Source organism: Amblyraja radiata, chromosome 2 (assembly GCF_010909765.2).
Source record: "Amblyraja radiata isolate CabotCenter1 chromosome 2, sAmbRad1.1.pri, whole genome shotgun sequence".
NCBI lineage: Eukaryota > Metazoa > Chordata > Chondrichthyes > Rajiformes > Rajidae > Amblyraja > Amblyraja radiata.
In genome coordinates, this window is record NC_045957.1 from 115427176 (window position 1) to 115450371 (window position 23196).

Genomic DNA, 23196 nt, shown 5'->3' on the forward strand with positions numbered 1-23196 from the left:
TCTTGAGAGTGAATGTTTCTGGATTAATGGGAATTAAACATTAAATCCCTTCCATTTGGCATATAAATTCATGACAACGTGAGATTTTAAAAATCATGTTATATTGTGAATTCTTGTGTGAATGGGATCAGTTTGCTATTTGTTATTTGGATACAGGCTATTTAAAATTTTTAACTTTTTCTTAAGAAATGGATAGATGTTTAGATCTAGTAATTGAATTTAGATTAATTTAATTGATTAGATGAATTTAATTGACTTGATGAAACTGATGAATATGAATTTTTTGTTGGGTATTTACTATTTGTTTTAGCGTTTAACTTTATCATTCTACATTTTTTTCTAAAACTGCATATAATAACTGGTTTCTGTTAATGCTGTTCAGTGTTTTTTTTACCTTACATTTTAAACAGATGTCTCCGAAGAAGAAATGCAAAATTGTCAATCCAAATGCCCGGCAAAAGAGACTGATTTAGGCAGCATTCGCAGAGATTATCCGAATTTGGACTACTCCAAATGTGATGACCTACAGGACATTCTTAATGGGAAAGTAGTGGGCAGAAAGGCATGTCATGCGTGGTTTGAAGATCAAAAACCTGTGGTTTACAATGCCAAAATTGAAAAGTTGAGGAAAAACAAGGTGTACAGAGTTGCTTATTGGTTACAATCTGAGGAGTATGATGATGCTACTGATTAAGATATGCCAATGTACCACCGGCTAGCAACTGATCTTCTCCATAAAGACTTGGTCTTATGCTAGAAATTGTAATTTCTGTACCTATCTGTTGTGGACTTACATCATATAATACAATAATATTAACTTTCTGATCTTAAGAATATCACATTTTTGAATTTTCATGGCAGTCTGGGTGTTTATTACTATTTCCGTCACAACGGTCAATTTTGAAATTAGATACAATTAGGTAACTAACTCATTATATGCTTTAATTTCAGGTCATCCAAGTAAAATGGTTCATATTTGTTTCAGAATGCTTCAATCTATAACAACTGACAATTTCAATCAGTTCTTTTCATTTTTAAGAATGTTATGGGCTTTTGACTGTCCTCGATCACAGCTTTTGTGTTAAGTCAATGGAAAAGCAATAGGGAACAAGATGCCAATTTCGGAATATGAAAATCACCATAAATTTTAAAACACTGAAGATATGAAAGTGAATTAGGTATCAAATTAAAGTTATTTTTATGCTTTATATGATGGGATTCATTTACTGGCTTGATTTTTTAAATCTCAACATTTTGTAACATTCCTACATTGATGTTTGTTGACACAAAAGGACACAAATTGCTGGAATAACTTGGTGATTTTTTTCAGCAACTGCCGGCATCATTGACTGGTGTATCAGGTCAGCGAAAAATTTGCGGCGGTGACGCGTTGTGATGATGTGTGGTGTTTTCCTTTTGCAATGCCAGTACTTACCTTATCTTTAACCTACTGTTTCTGTAGCATTATTTGAAATCAGAAAGTGGAGAATGTAAGATTATCTTCACTGCCTTGCATTTGCTTTCTGATGTCTTGTTTACTAAGTGTCGCAACATTTTTTTGTCGCCGCTGGATTTCGAAATGTTTAAAATCCTTTGGCGACACTGATATGACTAGCAGTTGCCGAAAAATTCGCCAAGTGGGACAGGCACTTTAGGCAACATCTCTATAGAACATGGATAGGTGATGTTTCGAGTCTGGACCCTTCTTCATACTGAATGTGGTGGTGGGGGGGGGGGGGGGGGGGGGGGGGGGAAGAATGCTGAAAGACGGGAGGGGCAGAGCAAAGCCTGGCAATTAATAAATGGACATAGGTGAGGGGGGGTTTTAATAGGCAGATGGTTGGACAAAGGCAAGAGGTGAAAAGTGAGGTGTTGTATTTTGGGACCTCTAACAAGGGCAGAACCTACACAGTGTATATTGTAGGCCTCTGGGGAGTGTTGTAGATCAGTGGGATCTAGGAGTACATGTGCATGGTTCCTTGAAGGTCGAGTCGCAGGAAGATAAGATGGTCAAAAAGGCTTTTGGCACATTGGCCTTCATCAGTCAGAGTATTGAGTATAGAAGTTTGGAGGTCATGTTGCAGTTGTGTAAGACGTTGGTGAGATCGTATTTAGAGTATTGTGTTCAGTTCTGAGCATCATGTTATAGGAAAGATATTGTCAAGCTTGAAAGCGTTCAGAGAAGATTTACAAGTATGTTGCCAGGACTAGAGGGTCTGAGCTACAGGGAGAGGTTGAGTAGGCTGGGTCTCTATTCCTAGGTGCGCAGAAGGTTGAGGAGTGATTTTACAGAGGTGAATACAATCACGAGTGGAATAAATCAGGTAGATGCACAGAATCTCTAGCCCAATGGAGCAATTGAGGACCAGAGAACATATGTTCAAGGTGAAGGGGGAAAGGTTTAATGGGAATCTGAGGGGTAACTTTTTCGCACAAAGTGGGGTGGGTGTATGGAACAAGCTGCCAGAAGAGGTATTTGAGGCTGGGACTATCCCAACGTTTAAAAAAACAGTTAAACAGGTACATGCATAGGACAAGTTTGGAGGAAAATGGACCAAACGCAGGCAGGTGGGACTAGAGTAGCTGGGACAAGATGTGGGCAAGTTGGGCCGAAGGGCCTGTTTCCACACTGTGTCACTTTATGACTCTATGACTTTAACAGACAGAAGAAGTGAGCCAAAAGGATTGAGGGGTTGAAAATTGGGGGATTTTTTTTTAATTTTATTCCACTCACCATGATACAAGATAATTTAAATGAACCTCCTATAGATGTATTTTCCAGTTTTAAATGGCCTTGTTTAGCAATGTTACAAAATGTTTAGATTTTAAAAATCAAGTCTGCAATTTATCCCATCAGATAAAGCATAAAAAGAAGTTTAATTTGACACCTAATTCACTTTCATATCTTCAGTATTAAAAAAGTTATGGCCATTTTCATACTCGGAAATCAGCATCTTGTTCCCTATTACTTTTCCATTGACTTAACACAAAAGCTGTGATTAAGGACTGTCAAAAGCCCATAACTTTCTTAAAAATTAAGAGAAGTGAATGAAATTTTCAGTTATTATAGGTTGAAGCATTCTGAAACAAATATGAAACAATCTTACTTGGATGACCTGAAATTAAAGCATATAATTAGTTAGTTACCCAATTGTAGCTAATTACAAAATTCAATTACTAGATCTAAACATCTATCCATTTCTTAAGAAAAGGTTAACATTTTTTAAAAGCCTAAGTGTCCAAATAACATTCACACAAGAATTCGCAATAAAACATGATTTTTAAATCTCATTGTCATGAATTTATAGGCCAAATGGAAGGAATTTAGTGTTTAATTCCTGTAAATGAATGGGCATTTAAATCATCTTGCGAGTGGGATTTTGTGGAACGCGCTGGTTTGGAATGTTGCGGTTGCAGTGAATTTAAACCCCATATCGGCAGGAAAAATACTGCCGGTTCGTATGTTTACATAATGACATTTTCGCAACTTGACATTTTGATTAAAGGCATCCTAAGAAGCAAGTTTATATGAAAAAATAAACGGCATACCTTGCCTTGTCCCCTACGTGAGATCCTTCCCGTTGTCGGCGTTGACGGCATTTGAAGATGATTTTAATTTTACTCCCAACAATTAAATGATCCAGCACTAATTTTAATAAACTTAATAAAACGGCAGTCAAAGCGATTTTTCTTTAGCAACAAAACAGCCTGACAGAGATCAATTTGAATAGGCTGCAGAAAAATCGCATTTTAAACCTGCCCCCCTCTCAAAGGCGCCAAAGTCGCACACACGGGCAGCGACAGAACTGCAGCGCCGCTGAAGGTAAGTTTTGTAACATACCTACCTTGTTATTTGAAATGCTTCAACCTGCCAGAATATGTTATCTGGGTTGGAGACAGATGAGGGAACTGGAGGGAAATGAAGAAATGACATCTGGCCTCGCCTTGTATTCTTTTTGATGACAGAGTTCAGTATTTTTACCCATAGAAAGGCATGTGCTTGCTAATCAGGCTTTCATCTGACCAAAGGAGTACAATCCTATTGATAATGCAACTGGATGAGAAGAAAGATCAATTTCAAAATGTATTGTTTTTGAAGTCAATAATCCTTTTCTTCTATTCTAGAGTTCTGATCACCGTATTTCCTTGTACAATTGCAATATTTTCAATTTCTCAAGGTGAGGACTAAATTAATTCATAGGTATACAGCATAGGGATTAAGTGCTTCAATTCACAATATGAGCCAACCTTTTTTGCCATCTACTGTAATCCTATTTGACCCTATTTTTAAGAAAGAGTTCGATGTAGCTCCGAGGGCTAAAAAAAATCAAGGGATATAGGTAAAAAGCAGAAATTGGGTACCGATTTTGGATGATCAGCCAGGATGGCGGTGCTGGCTTGAAGGGCCGAATGGCCTACTCCTGCACCTATTTTTCTATGTTTCTATTAGGTCTGTATCTTTGTGCGTCGTGCCTTTTTTAGTTCCTGCCTAAATGTCTCTTACAACACCTCCTCTGGCTGATATCTACCACAGTTTAAAAAATAATTTTCCCTTGAATCCCTTTTAAAAACCCTTCCTCTCACCTTAAACCTATACCCTCTTGATCCCCCTTCCCAAGTGAAAAAGATCCTGACCACCTGTTATTTTTACAATTTTATGTATCTCTCTCGGGTCACCTCTCAGACTCTTTCACTCCAGGAAAAACAACCCAGTCTACTAATCTCTTCTCATAATTATAGTCCTCTAATCCAGCCAATGTCTTGATGAATCTCCTCTGCATTCTCTCCAGCACAATCACATCTATCCTATCGTGGGCAATTAGAACTCCAAGATTAGCCTAACCAGCAGTTTCTATTGCTGCAAAATAATGTGTGAACTCTTATGTTGAGTGCCCTAACCTACGAAGACAAATATGCCACATTTCTTCTTTACCACCTTATTAACCTGTGTTCCCATTTTAAGGGAACCATGTACATAGATCCCTTGTTCTCTGTGTTCATCAACATTCCTAAGGCCCTATCATTACTGACATTACCGAGAGACAGCAGTATTTTTTGGTGGGGTTTTTGCACAGTCAGAAATAGATTTTATAATGTCAATGCCATATTTTGTTTGATTATTCTATTCCAAAATTATTTTAAAAACATGTATTTTTATTTCTAATGTATAGTTTGATTGCTGGAAAGTTTGATGGGATCTGGGACAGTAAATCTTTGGTAGCGATCAACCCACCTGACCGACAACGGTGAGTAGTTTTTTGCTATTCTAGGAAGAATACAGATGCACCATAGAAAGCATTTTATCAGGATGCATCACCGCTTGGTTTCATCCAAGACCGCAAGAAATTGCAACAAAATTACAGCAAATTGTGGACGCAGCCCAGACCATCACACAAACCTACCTCCCTTCTATTGACTCCATTCATACCTCACGCTGCCTCGGCAAGGCCAGCAGCATAATCAAAGACAAGTCGCACCCTGACCACTCCCTGCTCCCATCAGGTAAACGGTACAGAAGTGTGAAAATTCACACCATCAGATTCAGGGACAAAAAAAATTCACACCATCAGATTCAGGGACAGTTTCTTTCCAGCTGTTATCAGGCAACTAAATCAACCAACCACAACCAGAGAGCAGTGCTGAACTACTATCTTCCTCTTATATGACCCTCGGACTATCCTTGATCGGACTTTGCTGGCTTTACCTTGCACTAAAGATTATTCCCTTGTCATGTATCTCTATACACTATAACTATAATCATCTATTGTCTTTCTGCTGACTGGTTAGCGTGCAACAAAAGCTTTACACATAACAATAAACTAAACTGAAACTGAACTGTATTTCAGCTGAATATGAACAAAATCACAGAACAAATAAGACATTACATCTTTTGTGAAACAATTAAAATTTTAAACACCATTAATGCTTGTAATAGCATAAGTTGTGGGAGTTATCTTGGGTCCCCACACTTGAGTTTGCTATTAGCTTATCTCCCTCACTATCAGCCATGATATACTTTGTTTCAGAACACAATTGTGAAGCACTCTGAAGGAATGCATTTGAATTCTGTTTCGCATTTCCAGGAGAACATAACTAGGATCAGAAAATGTAGATGGTGACCTTGCCAACTCACATTCTTCTTACACCACGAATTGCATATTAGCAGTATTGGTATATCAGCCTATGAGAATGTAGGTTTTTGTATTTCATGTATTTAAAATGTATTTAAAAAGGGGGGAGAGTCAAATTAGGCCAGTTCTGATGGAAAGTCATTCATCTATAATATTTGCATCTTTACAAATACATGCTCTTACCACATTATATTTCTGACCTCAAAGCTTTGGTACTTTTCTCCTCAGAAGATATAGCATTATAATAAAGAAACAGATATAGCATGTCAGATTTTTTTTTAAAGTTATGTCAATTTTTACCTTGGGACAGGCTAGCCTACTTCATTTCTGGAGCCTAGTCAATCATGGGATAATTCAGGATATGTGACCTAAATCCTGTTACCCACTCTTGCACTGTGTTTCTTAACACCTTCAATTATCAAAAATACTTCAAACTTGAATTCAAAATCAATAATCTGCACAGCATCAGTTGCCATTTGCAGATATGATTTCGTAATTTCTATCACCCTCTATAGAAAGAAATATTTTCTAACATGACTCGTGAAAAGTCTAACTCCAATTATATCATAGTTGTACTAACTTCTAAGCCTAACTCTAGTTGTAGTTATAATTGTACTGTATCCCCCAACATCGGCCAGCTACAACTGGAAAAGTAGATTGTCTCTATCTGCCCTTAACATAACCTTCAGATACATTATCCCTTAATTGTCCACATTTTATGAATTGCAACGGTGTCATTCCACTTTGTAAATTAATCCTTGGAGTTCAGTTATGTGTCTGAATGCAGTTCACCGCACTAATGTTAACGTTTACTTTTATTGATAATTAAACCTTAAATATTTTATTACAATCAAGAAGAAATTAGACTCTAATTGTTATATCCATATACTTGTTTACTGTTGAAAAGAAAGGCTTAAAATTATGTCCCCTTCACAACTCATGATATCCAAGCTATTTTATGGCCTTGGTTGTGTGATTTAATATTATAATGTAAAAATTGTGGTTATCTTATTTTTACACAATATGCTTCTTAACCTGATGTCAGGATAATCCTCAGCAATGCAAACTATTGCTGGATCGTTTAACCTACCTCAAGAGGACAAATTGAGCCTCAGTTTAACATCTTGTCCAAAAGATGACACCTTTAACAGTTCAACACTCATTACCAGGACTCGCCTTATACCATAAAACACAGTGGCTAATATTCTCTTTCTTGCCCCCATTATAATTAACTGCCTCAAATAATAAAATTGAATGTACAATGTATGATAATATGGTTAAATTAAAAGAAAAAGCTTCTTCAAACAATTAAATAAAATCACTTTAAATGTTTTTTTAAATTATTTTAGATATGCCGAGCATATGACCACACTTATGGCTGAGGGATGTTGTTACCTTCTAGATTCTTGCACATTTAACCAAGACCAAATTGTTGGTGAGTTATTTATTGCTCTACTCTTGTTGTTCCTGTACTCCCATCTCGTCATTGTTTGAGATCCAGCCCTCGACAGTAGAGTCATCTGCAAACTTGTATATGGAGTTTCTGGCAGGAATTTCTGGGCATAATCCGGTAGACGCAGGATCATTTCATTTCAAAAAGGAAGAAAGATTCTAAGGGAAGTGGGAGGCAACCATGGCTGACAAGAGAAGTTAGGGATAGAATAAAACTAAAAGAAAAGATGTACAACACAGCAAAGAGTAGCAGGAAGCCAGAGGATTGGGAAACTTTCATAGGACAACAGAAGGAAACAAAACGGGTAATATGGGCTGAAAAGATGAAGTACGAGAGAAAGCTGGCCAGGAATATAAAGAAGGACAGTAAAAGCTTCTTTAGATATGTTAAGGGAAAAAGAGTAGCAAAGTCAATTGTGGGTCCCTTGTAGGCAGACACGGGTGAAATTATTATGGGGAACAAGGAAATGGCAGAAGTGTTGAACAGGTACTTCGGATCTGTCTTCACTAAGGAAGACATAAACAATCTCCCAGATGTACTGGAGGACGGAGGATCTAAGGGGGTAGAGAAACTGAAAGAAATTTTCATTAGGCGAGAAAGAGTATTGGGTAGGCTAATGGGACTGAAGGATGATAAATCCCCTGGGCCTGATGGTTTTGCATCCCAGGGTCCTCAGGGTGGTGGCTCTAGAAATAGTGGACGCATTGGTGATCATTTTCCAATGTTCAATATCAGGATCAGTTCCTGTGGATTGGAGGATAGCTAATGTTATCCCACTTTTCAAGAAAGGAGCGAGAGAGAAAACGGGGAATTACGGACCAGTTAGCCTAACTTCGGTGGTGGGAAAGATGCTGGAGTCAATTATTAAAGAGGTAATAATGGGGCATTTGGATAGCTGTAAAAGGATTAGTCCAAGTCAACATGGATTTATGAAAGGGAACTCATGCTTGACTAATCTTCTAGAATTTTTTGAGGATGTGACGTAAAATGGATGAAGGGGAGCCAGTGGATGTATCTAGACTTTCACAAAGCCTTTGATAAGGTCCCGCACGGGAGACTGGTGACTAAAATTAGAGCACATGGTATTGGGGGTAGGGTGTTGACATGGATAGAAAATTGGCAGACAGGAAGCAAAGAGTAGGCGTGAAGGGGTCCTTTTCAGAATGGCAAGCAGTGGCGAGTAGAGTGCAGCAAGGCTCAGTGTTGGGGCCGCAACTGTTTACCATATATATTAATGATTTAGAAGAGGGAATTAGGAGCAAGTTTGCGGATGACACAAAGCTGGGTGGCAGTGTGAACTGTGAAGAGGATTATAGGAGGTTGCAGGGTGACATGGACAGATTGAGTGAGTGGGCAGATGCGTGACAGATGCAATATAATATAGATAAATGTGAGGTTATCCACTTTGGCGGCAAAAAGAAAGGGGCAGATTATTATCTCAATGGGGTTAGGTTAGTTAAGTGGGAGGTGCAGCGAGACCTGGGTGTCTTTGTACACCAGTCACTGAAAGTTGGCGTGCAGGTACAGCAGGTAGTGAAGAAAGCTAATGGAATGTTGGCCTTCATAATAAGAGGATTTCAGTATAGGTTCTTCTGCAGCTATATAGGGCTCTGGTAAGACCACATCTGGAGTATTGTGTAAAGTTTTGGTCTCCTAATTTGAGGAAGGACATCCTTGTGATTGAGGCAATGCAGCGTAGGTTCACGAGATTGATCCCTGGGATGGCAGGACTGTCATATGAGGAAAGATTGAAAAGACTAGGCTTGTATTCACTGGAGTTTAGAAGGATGAAGGGGATCTTATAGAAGCATATAAAATTATAAAAGGACTGGACACGCTAGATGCAGGAAAATGGTTCCAAATGTTGGGCGAGTCCAGAACCAGGGCCCACAGTCTTAGAATAAAGGGCAGGCCATTTAAGACTGAGGTAAGAAAAAAAAATGTTCACCCAGAGAGTTGTGAATTTGTTGAATTCCCTGCAGTGGAGGCCAAATCACTGGATGGATTTAAGAGAGTTAGATAGAGCTCCAGGGGCTAGTGGAAGCAAGGGATATTGGGAGACGGCAGGCACGGGTTATTGATTGGGGATGATCAGCCATGATCACAATGAATGGCGGCGCTGGCTCAAAGGGCCGAATGGCCTCCTCGTGCACCTATTTTCTATTTTTCTATGAGAGAGCAGAATTTCACCAACGTAGTTTGAGTGATGTAGAAAGATCAGTAATCAATATCAAATACTTCCTGTGCTTGCTTTGAGAGCATTTAATGGGACAGTTTAGAGGATCTTTACTCTCTATATATTTGTCCTTAACTCACATTCACAACCTGATGCTGAGGCTCAGTCTCAGTATGATATGTGTAACCATTCAATGAACAACTTTAAATGTGAAAATGAAATGTGTGGATTTGTGTGGTGAGTCTGTGGAATTCTCTGCCTCAGAGGGCGGTGGAGGCACGTTCTCTGGATGCTTTCAAGAGAGAGCTAGATAGGGCTCTTAAAAATAGCGGAGTCAGGGGATATGGGGAGAAGGCAGGAGCGGGGTACTGATTGGAGATGATCAGCCATGATCACATTGAATGGTGGTGCTGGCTCGAAGGACCGAATGGCCTACTCCTGCACCTCTCGTCTATTGTCTAGTCCCACCTACTTGCATTTGGCCCATATCCCTATGAACCTGTCCTATCCATGTACCTGTCTAAATGTTTCTTAAAAGTTGCGATTGTATCTGCTTCAACTACTTCCTCTGGCAGCTTGTTCCATACACCTCCCACCTTTTGTGTGAAAAAGTGCCCCTTCAGATACTTATTAAATCTTTCTCCCCTCACCTTAAACCTATGTTCTCTGGTTATCGATTCCTCTAGAGACTCTGCGTCACACCGATCTATCCCTCTCACCATGTTATGCACCTCTATAAGATCGCTCCTCATTCTCCTGCGCTGCAAGGAATAGAGTGCTAACTTGCTCAACCTCTCCCCATATCTCAGGCCCTCGAGTCGTGGCAACATCCTCGTAAATGTTCTCTTCACCCTTTCCAGCATGACAACATCTTTCCTATAACATGGTGCCCAAAACTGAATACAGGTGCACAACCTTTTATCCGAAAGCCTTGGGACCAGACACTTTTCGTAATTCGGAATTTGTCGGCCTTCGGAATGGAAATTTTTTTGCGTAGATTTTAATGGCTGGCTCAGTGGTAGAGTGCTCGGCTCATATCCGCAAGGTCGCGAGTTTGCGCCTTGATCCCGTCAGTTCCTCGGTCGCGAATTTGAGTCTTCAATGTAGTTTTTTCTTGCAGAATAAATGTCTGTATGAAATGCAGTGTGTTGAATGAATTCCTGAATTTATAAATGTGACCGCAGCATTGAATCACCTCTCGCACTCATGTCACCCTAGCGGGGCTACATGCCCTTAGGCGGCCTAAGGCAACATTTTCACACTCTTATATCCGTGTGCAGCAGAGGCGACGTGCGTTTGGCGCCAAACGTGAGCTTTGGCGTGCCATGTTTAGCGCCAAACATGAGCTTTGGTGAGCTTTGGTGTGCAGACGACATCCTGGAAAAAATGTCCGGTTTCTTCCAGGTAGGCGATATACCCTCCCGGGCAATATACCCTCCACTTCTCTTTTATGAAGGGGATTTAGTTCCCCTTTCTTCCAGGACCGACCGGAGGTTCCGCTGTCACCTCTGCGGGCCACCCTCGGTGAACGCTCACTCAACTTTGTCTTGGGATTCCTACTCTCCCGCGCAATATACCCTCACCTTCTCTTTTATGAATGGGGATTTAGTTCCCCTTTCTTCGAGGACCGACCGGAGGTCCCACTGTCACCTCCGCTGTCACCTCTGCGGGCCGCCCTCGGTGAACGTCCTGTCTCCCTGTCCCTGGGATAGTAGGGGGCGATCAAACAGCACAATACCCCCCTCCCCCTCCAACTCCAGAGGAATCCGCTCCCCGATGGGCCGCTACGGCGACAAGTGACAGTTCGCCCACAGCCCGAGCTGCGCCCCCTCATCCGCCACCCCAAGAACAAGACGTACCTGGAGCGGGGCTGGGCTGGAGTTGCTGATCTGGGATCTCCGTGCTTGCAGTGGGCCTGGGGGTCGGTGTCCCGATGAGGGGGCACAGCTCGGGCTGTGGGCGAACTGCCACTTGTCGCCGTAGCGGCCCATCGGGGAACGGCTTCTGGTGGTCCTGACGTCTCCGGCCAGTTTGCATTTTTCCTCTGGAGTTGGAACGGGGCAGGGCTGCTGCTGGCTGTGGGTCTCTGGGATCTCAATGCTTGCAGTGGACCTGGAGGTCGGTGTCCCGTTGGTCCTGACGTCTCCGGTGACTGTCACTGACCTGCTGGCGTTGCCGACGTGAAGACAGTGCAAAGCCCCCGCGCCGGTGCAATGGGCGGGGAGCTGGAGAGGGGAGGGAAGGGGTCACACACATGGCTGGGAAGCAGAGGGGTGTAGGTGAGGTGAAACTTAAGGGAGCGACAATCTGCTGCTGCCTGCCCGCTGAGTTAAAACGTTCCCACGCAAGACTCACGATACACTGTGTAAAATGAGTCTACCGTGGGAACTTTTTAACTCAGCGGGCAGGCAGCAGCAGATTGTCATTTATTAACCCTCACGCGCAATATACCCTCACCTTCTCTTTTATGAATGGGGATTTAGTTCCCCTTTCTTCGAGGACCGACCGGAGGTTCCGCTGTCACCTCTGCGGGCCGCCCTCGGTGAACGTTTTCAAGGACCTTTCTTCAAGGACCGAAACAATGTCCGTTATTCGGAGGTTTTCGTTATTTGGATCTTCGGATAAAAGGTTGTGCACCTGTACAATATTCTGGATGTGGCCTTACCAATGTCTTATACAACTGCAACATGACCGCCCACCTTCAACACTCGGTGCTCTGACTGTACACTGTTTTACCATATTTTGCCGGTCAATTAAGCGCCAAACCTGTATGTCTTTGGAGTGTTGTAGGAAACTGGAGCAACCATAAAAATGCCACACGGTCACAGGGAGAACATACAAGCTTCATGAGACAGCACCCGTAGTCAGGATCAAAATAGGGTCTCTGGCGCTATAAGACAAGAACTCTACTGCTGCGCTGCCCTGAGTCATTCACTTTTTGAGTGTCCTCTATTACAGAATTCTAATCAAAGAGCATTGAGATTCTCAGCTGAGCAAGGAGATTGCACGGCCACCTGTCAGGCCTTTATAATGGGTGTTCGGACAATGTGTTGGCTGAGGGGATTTTGCATAGGAGGTCCTTACACTGAAAATTCGAGCTGACATCATCAAGAAAGTTACTGCTGGGAGAACCATACATTTCAATGACAGCAAATGGCATACAACTTGCATTTTAATGATAGGATGTTGTGGGATCTGATTTCTCTTAAGTGAATAGAGAGCTTTTGTGCAGTGTCTATCCATATTACATCGATAAAAAGTACTATGTGTGGGGCAGTTGTAAGTTTTAGGCACAGGGCACTCTGCAAAACCAAAGGATAAGAGAGATCAAATTGGAAAGAAGACAGTCTGAAAATTTGAAATGATAACAATCTACATGTAAGCATGTCGTTATTATCAATTAATAGCCCTGGAATTTATAGACAATAGACATTAGACAATAGGTGCAAGAGTAGGCCATTCGGCCCTTCAAGCCAGCACCGCCATTCAATGTGATCATGGCTGATCATCCCCAATCAGTACCCCGTTCCCGCCTTCTCCCCGTATCCTCTGACTCCGCTATTTTTAAGAGCCCTATCTAGCTCTCTCTTGAAAGTATCCAGAGAACCTGTCTCCAACACCCTCTGAGGCAGAGAATCACCACTCTCTGTGAGAAAAAGTGTTTCCTCGTCTCCGTTCTAAATGGCTTACTCCTTATTCTTAAACTGTGGCCCCTGGTTGCATTTTATATTTTGTTTTAGATTGTATTCATTCATTAATTCATTCATAAAAGGAGTAATAGTTCATTAAATTACAATTCTTAAAGCTCTCCAAACATCGAGCTGTGCAGTGGTGTGAGAATTTTTTTTACCCACAGCTTTCCATCACACGAAAGTTGACTGATTATTTGCATATTGGTCCATAAGTTATTTATGTATTCATATTTTTGTCACCATCTATAAATACCAAAGTTTTATATGTTGGTTTGATTTTTGCAGGTCCACCATTTTCTGTTCCTCAACATGCAATTGAGGACCTGTTTGGTGAGTTTTACGAGTACTGTATACAGCTCTGTATCTGGACTTTCAAAAAGCCTTCTACAAGGTCCCACACAAGAGATTAGTGTGCAAAATTAGAGCACATGGTTTGGGGGTAGGGTATTGACATGGATAGAAAATTGGGTTGGCAGTCAGGAAGCAAAGAGTAGGAATCAAGGGGTTCTTTTCGGAATGGTAGGCAGTGACTAGTGGGATGCCGCAAGGCTTGGTGCTGGGACCCCAGTTATTTACAATATATATTAACAATTTAGATGAGAGAATTTAATGTGACATCTCCAAGTTTGTGGATGACACAAAGCTGGGTGGCAGTGTGAGCTGCGATGAGGATGCTATGATGCTGCAGGGTGACTGGAACGATTGGGCTTGTATTCACAGGAATTAGAAGAATATAGACAACAGACAATAGGTGCAGGAGTAGGCCATTCGGCCCTTCGAGCCAGCACCGCCATTCAATGTGATCATGGCTGATCATCCACAATCAGTACTCCGTTCCTGCCTTCTCCCCATACCCCCTGACTCCGCTAACTTCAAGAGCCCTATCTAGTTCTCTCTTGAAAGTATCCAGAGAACCGGCCTCCACCGCCCTCTGAGGCAGAGAATTCGACAGACTCACATATCTCTGTGTGAAAAAGTGTTTCCTCATCTCCGTTATAAATGGCTTACCCCGTATTCTTAAACTGTGGCCCCTGGTTCTGGACTCCCCCAACATCGGGAACATGTTTCCTGCCTCTAGCTTGTACAAACCCTTAATAATCTTATATGTTTTAATAAGATCCCATATCATCCTTCTAAATTCAAGCCCATATAAGTATACAAGCCCAGCCGCTCCATTCTCTCAGCATATGACAATCTCGCCATCCTGGAAATTAACCTTGTGAACCTAGGCTGCACTCCCTCAATAGCAAGAATGTCCTTCCTCTAGTTTCGAGAACAAAACTGCACACAATACTCCAGGTGTGGTCTCACTAGGGCCCTATACAATTGCAGAAGGACCTCTTTACTCCTATACTCAACTCCTCTTGTTATGAAAGTCAACATGACATTCGCATTCTTCACTGCCTGCTGTACTTGCATGCTTACTTTCATTGACATGAACAAGGACCCCCAGATCCTGTTGTTCTTCCCCTTTTCCCAACTTGACACTATTTAAATAATAATTTGCCTTCCTGTTTTTGCTAGCGAAGTGGATAACCTCACATTTATCTACGTTAAACTGCATCTGCCATGCATCTGCCCACTGACCCAACCTGTCCAAGTCATCCTGCATTTTCATAGCATCCTCCTCACAGTTCATACTGCCACCCAGCTTTGTCATCTGCAAATATGCTAATGTTACTTGTAATCCCTTCATCTAAATCATTAATATATATTGTAAATAGCTGCGGTCCCAGCACCGAGCCATGTGGTACCCCACTAGTGACTGCCTGCCATTCTGAAAGGGACCCAATAATCCCTACTCATTCCTGTCTGCCAACCAATTTTCTATCCATGTCAAGCGCTCTACCCCCAATACCATGTTCTCTAATTTTGCCCACTAATCTCCTGTGTGGGACCTTATCAAATGCTTTCTGAACGTCCAGGTACACTACATCCACTGACTCTCCCTTGTCCATTTTCTGAGTTACATCCTCAAAAATTTCCAGATGATAAGTCAAGCATGATTTCTCCTTCATAAATCCATGCTGACTCGGACTGATCCTGTTATTGCTATCCAAATGTGCCGCTATTTCATCTTTTGTGATTGACTCCAGCATCTTCCCCATCACCGGTCAGGCTAACTCGTCTATAATTTCCTGTTGTCTCTCTCCCGCCTTTCTTAAAAAGTGGGATAACATTAGCTACCCTTCAATCCGCAGGAACTGATCCTGAATCTATAGAACATTGGAAAATGATCACCAATGCATCCATGATTTCAAGAACCACTTAAGAACCCTGGAATGCAGACCATTAGGCCCTGGGGGTTTATCATCCTTCAGTTTCATCAGTCTACCCAACACCATTTCCTGCCTGATGTGGATTTCCTTCAGTTCCTCCGTCACCCCAGATCCTCTGGCCACTAGGACATCAGGAAGATTGTTTGTGTCCTCCTTAGTGAAGACGGTTCCAAATTACCTGTTCAACTCATCTGCCATTTCCTTGTTCCCCATAATAAATTCACCTTTTTCAGTCTTCAAGGGTCCAACTTTGGTCTTAACTAATTTTTTCCTCTTCACATACCTAAAGAAGCATTTACTATCCTCCTTTATATTCTTGGCTAGCTTACCTTCATACCTCATCTTTTCTCCCCGTATTGCCTTTTTAGTTATCTTGTTGCTCTTTAAACATTACCCAATCCTCTTGCTTCCCGCTCATCTTTGCTACGATGTACTTGTTATCTTTTATTTTTATACTGTCCCTGACGTCCCTTCTCAGCCACGGTCACCCCTTACTCCCCTTGGAATCTTTCTTCCTCTTTGGAATGAACTGATCCTGCACCTTCTGTATTATTCCCAGAAATACCTGCCATTGTTGTTCCACTGCCATCCTTGCCAGGGTATCTTTCCAGTCAACTTTGGCCAGCTCCACCCTCATGGCTGTATAGTTCCCTTTGTCGAACTGTAATACTGACACCTCTGATTCTCCGACACTTCTCCCTCTCAAATTGTAGATTAAAACTTATCATATTTAGGTCATTACCTCCTAATGGCTCCTCAAGTTCCCTTATCAAACTTGATTTACTGATGGGACTGAAGGCTGATAAATCCCCAGGGCCTAATGGTCTGCATCCCAGGGTACTCAAGGAGGAGGCTCTAGAAATCGTGGACACATTGGTGATCATTTTCCAATGTTCTATAAATACTGGATCAGTTCCTGTGGATTGGTGGGTAGCTAATGTTTTCCCACTTTTTAAGTAAGGAGGGAGAGAGAAAGCAGGGAATTATAGACCAGTTAGCCTGACATCGGTGGTGGGGAAGATTATTAAAGATATAATACGCATTTGGATAGCAGTAACCTGATCGGTCCGAGTCAGTGTGGATTTATGAAGGGGAAATCTCGCTTGACTAATCTTCTGGAATTTTTTGAGGATGTAACAAGCAAAATGGATAAGGGAAAGCCAGTGGATGTAGTGTATCTGGACTTTCAGAAATCCTTTGATTAGGTCCCACAAAGGGGATTAGTGGGTAAAATTAGAGCACAAGGTATTGGGGATAGGGTATTGACATGGATAGAAAATTGGTTCGCAGACAGGAAACATAGAGTAGGGATTAACGGTGCTGGCTCGGTGCTGGGACTGCAACCGGTAGGCGGCGCGGCTCTCGCCAGCAGCGGCCTCTGCAGTCCGTCTGCGTTTTTATTATTTTATGTCTATGTTTTAATGTAGTTTTTGTTATTTTTGTTGGGGTATGTGTGTGGGGGGGTGGGGGTGGTGTGGGGGGGAGGGGGAAACTTTTAAATCTCTCCCTGCACGGGAGACCCGACCTTTTCTTTGTCGGGTCTCCGTTGTCGTTGGGGCTGCAACGAGGAGCGGCCTCCAACAGGAAGACCGGGGACTCTGGTGCCGAACTCACCTCACCGTCGCGGAGCTGGCCGAGTCCAGAGCGGGTGGAGCTGTGGTGGACGCTGCTGCGGCCCGACCCCCGGAGTTTCGGAGGCTGCAACTGCGGGTTTGGCGGACGGCACCGGGAGCCCGCGGGTCCCTGGAGGGAGACCGCTTTTCGGGGCTTCCGCAACGGCGACTTCTCCCGCCCGAGTTGCGGGGTTGAAGAGCTCCTGGAGCGCGGCCTTACATCACCGCCCCGCGCGGCTTGGAATGGCGGCGGGCTGCGAGCGCGCACCGGGGGCTCTAACACCAAGACCCGGTGCGCGAACTTGCATTACCCGGCGTGGTTTAATGGCCACGGGACAATTCGCCATCGCCCGCCGGGGGCTTTGACTTTGACTCTGACATGGGGGGGGAGAGTGCAGTGGAGAGAGAAGTTTTTTTGGCCTTCCATCACAGCAATGTGATGGATGTTTATGTAAAATATGTTGTGTCTTGGGTCTATTTGTTGTAATGTATGGCTGCAGAAACGGCATTTCGTTTGGACCTCACGGGGTCCAAATGACAATAAATTGAATTGTATTGTATTGTATTGTAACTACTTACAAAATATATTAATAATTTAGATGAAGGAATTAAAAGTAACATTAGCAAATTTGCAGATGACACAAAGCTGGGTGGCAATGTGATCTGTGAAGAGGATGCTATGAGGATGCAGGGTGACTTGGATGGGTTGGGTGAGTGAGCAGATGCATGGCAGATGCAGTATAATGTGGATACATGTGAGGTTATCTACTTTGGTGGCAAGAACAAGAAGGCAGATTATTATCGGAAGTGTCAGATTAGGAAAATGGGAAGTGCAACGAGACCTGGGTGTGCTTGTACATCATTCACTGAAAATAAGCATGCAGGTACAGCAGGCAGTGAAGAAAGCTAATGGTATGTTGGCTTTTATTGCGAGAGGATTTGAGGTTAGGAACAAGGAGGCCTGACTGCAGTTGTACCTCAGCTGGAGTATTGGGTGCAATTCTGGTCTCCTAAATTGAGGAAGGACAGTATTGAGGGAGCGAGGTTCACTAGGTTAATTCCCAGGATGACGCACTGTCATTTGATGAATGAATGGAGCGACTGGGCTTGTATTCACTGAAATTTAGAAGGATGAGAGGAGTTCTTACAGAAACATATAAAATTACTAAGGGATTGGATACGCTAGATGCAGGGAACATGATCCCGATGTTGGATCAGGGGCCAGAATTTAAGAATAAGGGGTAGGCCATTTAGAACTGAGACGAAGGAAAAACGTTTTCACTCAGAGATTTGTGAATTTGTAGAATTCTCTGCCTCAGAAGGCTGTGGAGGCCGATCACTGGATGCATTCAAAAGAGAGTTAGATAGAGCTCTTAGGGCTAATGTAATCAAGGGATTTGGGTAGAAGGCAGGAACGGAGTACTAATTGCGGATGATAAGCCATCATCACATTGAATGGTGGTGCATGCCTGATTGGCCAAATGGCCCCCTCCTGCACCTATTTTCTATGTATCTATGCATGTCCTCTGGTGATTGATTTCCTTACACTGGGTAAACAGATCTGCATTTACCCTCTCTGTTCCTCTAATGATCATATACACCTCTCTATGATCATCCCCTGATCCTCCTGCGTCCCAAGGAATAAAGTCTTAGCCTGCTCAACCTCCCCCTATACCTCAGGCCCTTAAGCCTGGCAACTTCCCTCGTAAATCTTCTCTGTACCCTTTCCAGCCTGACAACATCTTTCCTATAACAGCGTGACGCAAGAGCGGAACTCACTATCAAAACATGGAGGGGACACAATTTTTTTGGCGGCCACGCGCGCATGCGCACACACACGCGCGCGAGGCTTCGGAGGCCCAATCCAGCGCTAAATGCAGCTCAACTCTGCCTGTCTCACCGGGTTAACTACAGCCCTATCTGGACTGACGGGATACCAGCGCTGTTTCTCCGCGCTGGCCATATTTCCCGCAAGTCCAGGAAGGGTTGTAAGCTCACCTGGCGGGACAGACAGAGTTAGCTGGGTTTAGCGCTGTTTCTCTGCGCTGCCCGTCTGACTGCCGACCAAAGATCCTATAGCGGAGGATCTTTGCTGCCGACCTCTCTGGCCACCTGGGGGGTACTTGGGTGGGGACAGGACAGCGCCGGAGACCCGACCGGGATCGATCCTGGCTGCGGATGAAGTGCAGGTCTGTGCCACGTCTCCCTCCTCCAATCACCGCGCTCTATCCTCAGTCCCACCCACCCCCCACTCCTCCCTCCTCCAATCATCGCGCTGAATCATGTCCCGCCCCCACTGCCTCCTGACCGACGTCGCTCTCCTCCAATCGGCGCCCTCGATCATCAGTCCCACCCCCACTGGTTCGCGGAAAACTGAGATTTCACCGGATTTTTAAATCCAGATTACAAAAACTTAGGGGGGGATTGTCCTCCACCTCTCAAAACATGGAGGGGACGTGTCCCCTCTGGCCCCCCCGGGTTTTCCACCCCTGGCGTGATGAAAACTGATCACAATACTCTAAACGTGGCCTCACCAATGTCTTGTCCAATTGTAACATGACCTCCCAACTTCAATACTCAATACACTGCCAGATGAAGGCCAATATGCCGAAAGCTATTTGACCACGCTCTGACACCACTTTCAAGGAACTCTGTACCTGCATTCCTAGATCCCTCTGTTCTACAACACTTCACAGGAGCCTGTCCTTCACTGTGTCGGTCCCGCTCTGATTTGGCTTCCCAAAATTCAACACCTTGCACTTCTCTGCATTAAGCATTGGTGTCACTGAATTTAATATTTTTTTGTTGATGGCTGTGATGTCCATTACTAAGGCCCTATAAATTTCCTCCCTTAACCACTCCATTCCTCTTCCCATTCTTGCAGGGCTCTACATAAAACCTGACTCTTTGATTAATCATTTGCTCATCTGCCCAACTTCTCCTTTTAAGTCTTGAGGTCAAATTTTCTTGAATTGTTCATCTATTGTAGCTCTCCATGAAAATAATGTTGCTGATACTTTATTCATCACACCTAATTTGGTATTAAAAATGTTGCCAGTTTTTTCACTCCCAACAATATTATTTTAACTTGATTCTTTAAAAAAAATGCTACCTTGAGTTTATTTCCTTGTGTTTACTTTTGGATTCTTTGCAGGCCCATCATGCAACATTCGGTTGATGGAATCATTGGATGCTTTGACTGAGCAACAGATTTCGTGGGGTCTGGATTCCTTCATTGAAGAAATCTATCTAATTAAGTAACAGTAACTAATTAAGTAATTAAGGCACAGTCCTAGCCTTCGTACAAGATCTGGAAACTGCTGATGCTGAAAATCTGAAATAAAAAACAGAAAATGCTGGGAAAACTCAGCAGGTCAAACTGCATATGTGGAAAGGGAAAAGGAGTTCAAATTTCAGGTTCAGCATCTATACTTAGAACTCTGCGCTTACTGAGGTTTTCAACCTGAAATATTAACAATTCCTTTTGCCACAAATGCTGGCTGATCTGAGTTTTTCCAGTATGTCCTTCATAAAATGACAGAAGTTAAGTGAATCTAAGGTGACCAAAACTGGGCTTTGAATCATGTTGTCGCAGAATTTCTATGGATTATCTGTGTGTATTTTTATGGATCTTCACACACCAAATTAGTGTTAAGTAATACTGCATTCATTAGCGCGAATATTTACTCCATCAACCTCCTTTTCAAACATAATTTTCCGCATATTCACTCAACCCAATTTTGACCATTGACAATCTTGCAAACCCTCACCCCAAGTTCAACTGAGCTTTATTTTCATGTGTTTCCCAGATCTGAGCCTAACCATACCATTTTCATGTTTGAAATTCTATAATTGCAGAGATCTATTTTTGCATCAGGTACCAAAAAGGTTCAAATCAGAATCGGAAATGGCATCAATTTTGACTTTATTTCCATGGAATATTACATTCCACATATACCATTTGCAACACATAAACAGGCCATTCAGTTTTGATGGCCAATTGAGCTAATTTTTCTACTGTATTGGCATTTTCTGCTACAACATCTTCATTCAACGGATCTCCTTTTGTTTTCATACTCAATGGAGTTTCCAGTCCATACCATTTATTGAGTTACTTCTGGAATATTTCCTTCATTGGTTTCACTTCCTAGCTGTGCACTTTTACTTGAAATGTCCCTGGTCTTTGCCGTTTTCAACCACTTCCTGCCTTTCGGAAGCGTTATAACCCGAGGCCATCTGCCATATCTTAATGACACACAATTTTCCCTCTATATAACCCTCTGCTTTCTATTTATATATCAAAATGCATTCAATAGTTAGATGGACTAGCAAAGAATACCATTAGCTTCTATCTTTACTCAAATTCTGTACTTGACATCAATTACACACACACGAACACACTTTATAAACCATGATCTGGACATTTGTGCCTCCATTCTAAGTTTGTACCTTCTTCATCCTGAGCACTACCTAAATGCATCTGCCAGTTAATCCCTCTTTTCTGCATGACTATTCTAATAGTTATTTTGTCATAAACCATTAATTCTAAACTCTAACACCAGTGTCCTATCATAGATCATTACAGCATAGGAACAGGCCCTTCGACCCTCAATATGTATTCTGAACATGATACCAATTTGAACTAATCTCCTCTGCCTTAATGTGACCCATATCCCTCCATTGCTTGCCATATCCTGCTACCTAATCTTTGTTGTCTATAACCTTAGTTCCCTAAACTTGAGTTGGCTTCCACTTCCCTGCCAGCCATAATTAGTATTTTTTATCCTTTGTGGCTTAATCTTCCTTCTGTGGTTCATCATGTAACTTCATCTATCTCCTGTTTGTAACCCTTCCCCTTTACTCTATTGTACTTGAGTTTATCTTGATGGTATCTATGTATGGTATATCTGATCAGTTTGGTTAACATGCAAAACAACTTTTCACTGTACCTCGGTACATGTGACAATAATAAACTTAAACCTAACCGTATACCTCCCAAATTCTGCATCTTTTAATCTCCAGTGACAGCCCCTATTATCTCACCATAAGGGACCACATCTTAAAAATGGCCCAGCACTTGAATTACCACTCTGAATATTCAATCTCTCACTCCTTTACAACCCACCTTGAATGAACTCTCATAATATTTCCACTTTTGGCTCTAAACGTAGATGTTCACAATCATGAAATGCTCAGCACGGTGCTACTGGTGTCCCATAAAATGCGTGTGGAAAACATTCATAATAATTCATAATTCCTTGCCATGTTTTAACCTGTGCTGGGTTCATCTTATTAATTACTTGAAAAATCATACCTTTCTTTGTGAGAAAGTAATTGTATGTGCTTGATCATTTAGATAATTTCATCTCACTGATGCTGGATTAGGTTTTGAACACTGGTTTGTTTGATTAGGCTTGTGTTCTCCTGAATTGGAAGTATGAAGTGTATCAGAATTATGTTTTATTAAAATGATGGATTAAATGATAACAAATCTAATTTTCACTGAAGGGAGAATGCAGAATATGATTTTGTTTCTATGCATTTTTTAATCTTTGCATTGTTAGATCAAACATGCTGGATTGAGGGCCATGTGATCACATGGTAAATGTCAGAACCATAATTTGCAGTATTTTTGACACAGTGATCAAAATCTCAGATATTGAGAAGAGTTTACTGTAATGATTAGAAGAATTTATTTAACCTAAAGTGTAGTCGGGTTGCATCATAGCTTGATTTGGGAACAGCTCTGCCCAAGATCACAAGAAATTGCAGAGAGTTGTAGGTGAAGCCCAGTCCATCACACAGACCAGTCTCTTCCCCACTATATCTGCACATCGTCTGCCTCAGAAAAG

At 42.4% G+C, this 23196-nt stretch overlaps 1 protein-coding gene across 2 annotated transcripts in view; it reads left to right on the top strand.

Annotated features, from left to right (window-relative positions):
* The window catches only part of tpmt (thiopurine S-methyltransferase), a 44934-nt gene extending 21884 nt beyond the window's left edge, over window positions 1-23050 (top strand). For both annotated transcript variants that reach the window (XM_033013819.1, XM_033013812.1), the window contains exons 5-9: window positions 4126-4178; window positions 5172-5246; window positions 7481-7566; window positions 13738-13782; window positions 20499-23050. In XM_033013819.1, coding sequence (XP_032869710.1) covers window positions 4126-4178; window positions 5172-5246; window positions 7481-7566; window positions 13738-13782; window positions 20499-20605 — 366 coding nt within the window. In that variant the 3' untranslated portion in view covers window positions 20606-23050. The remainder of the gene's footprint in view (window positions 1-4125; window positions 4179-5171; window positions 5247-7480; window positions 7567-13737; window positions 13783-20498) is intronic.
* Window positions 23051-23196: the final 146 nt, after the last annotated feature.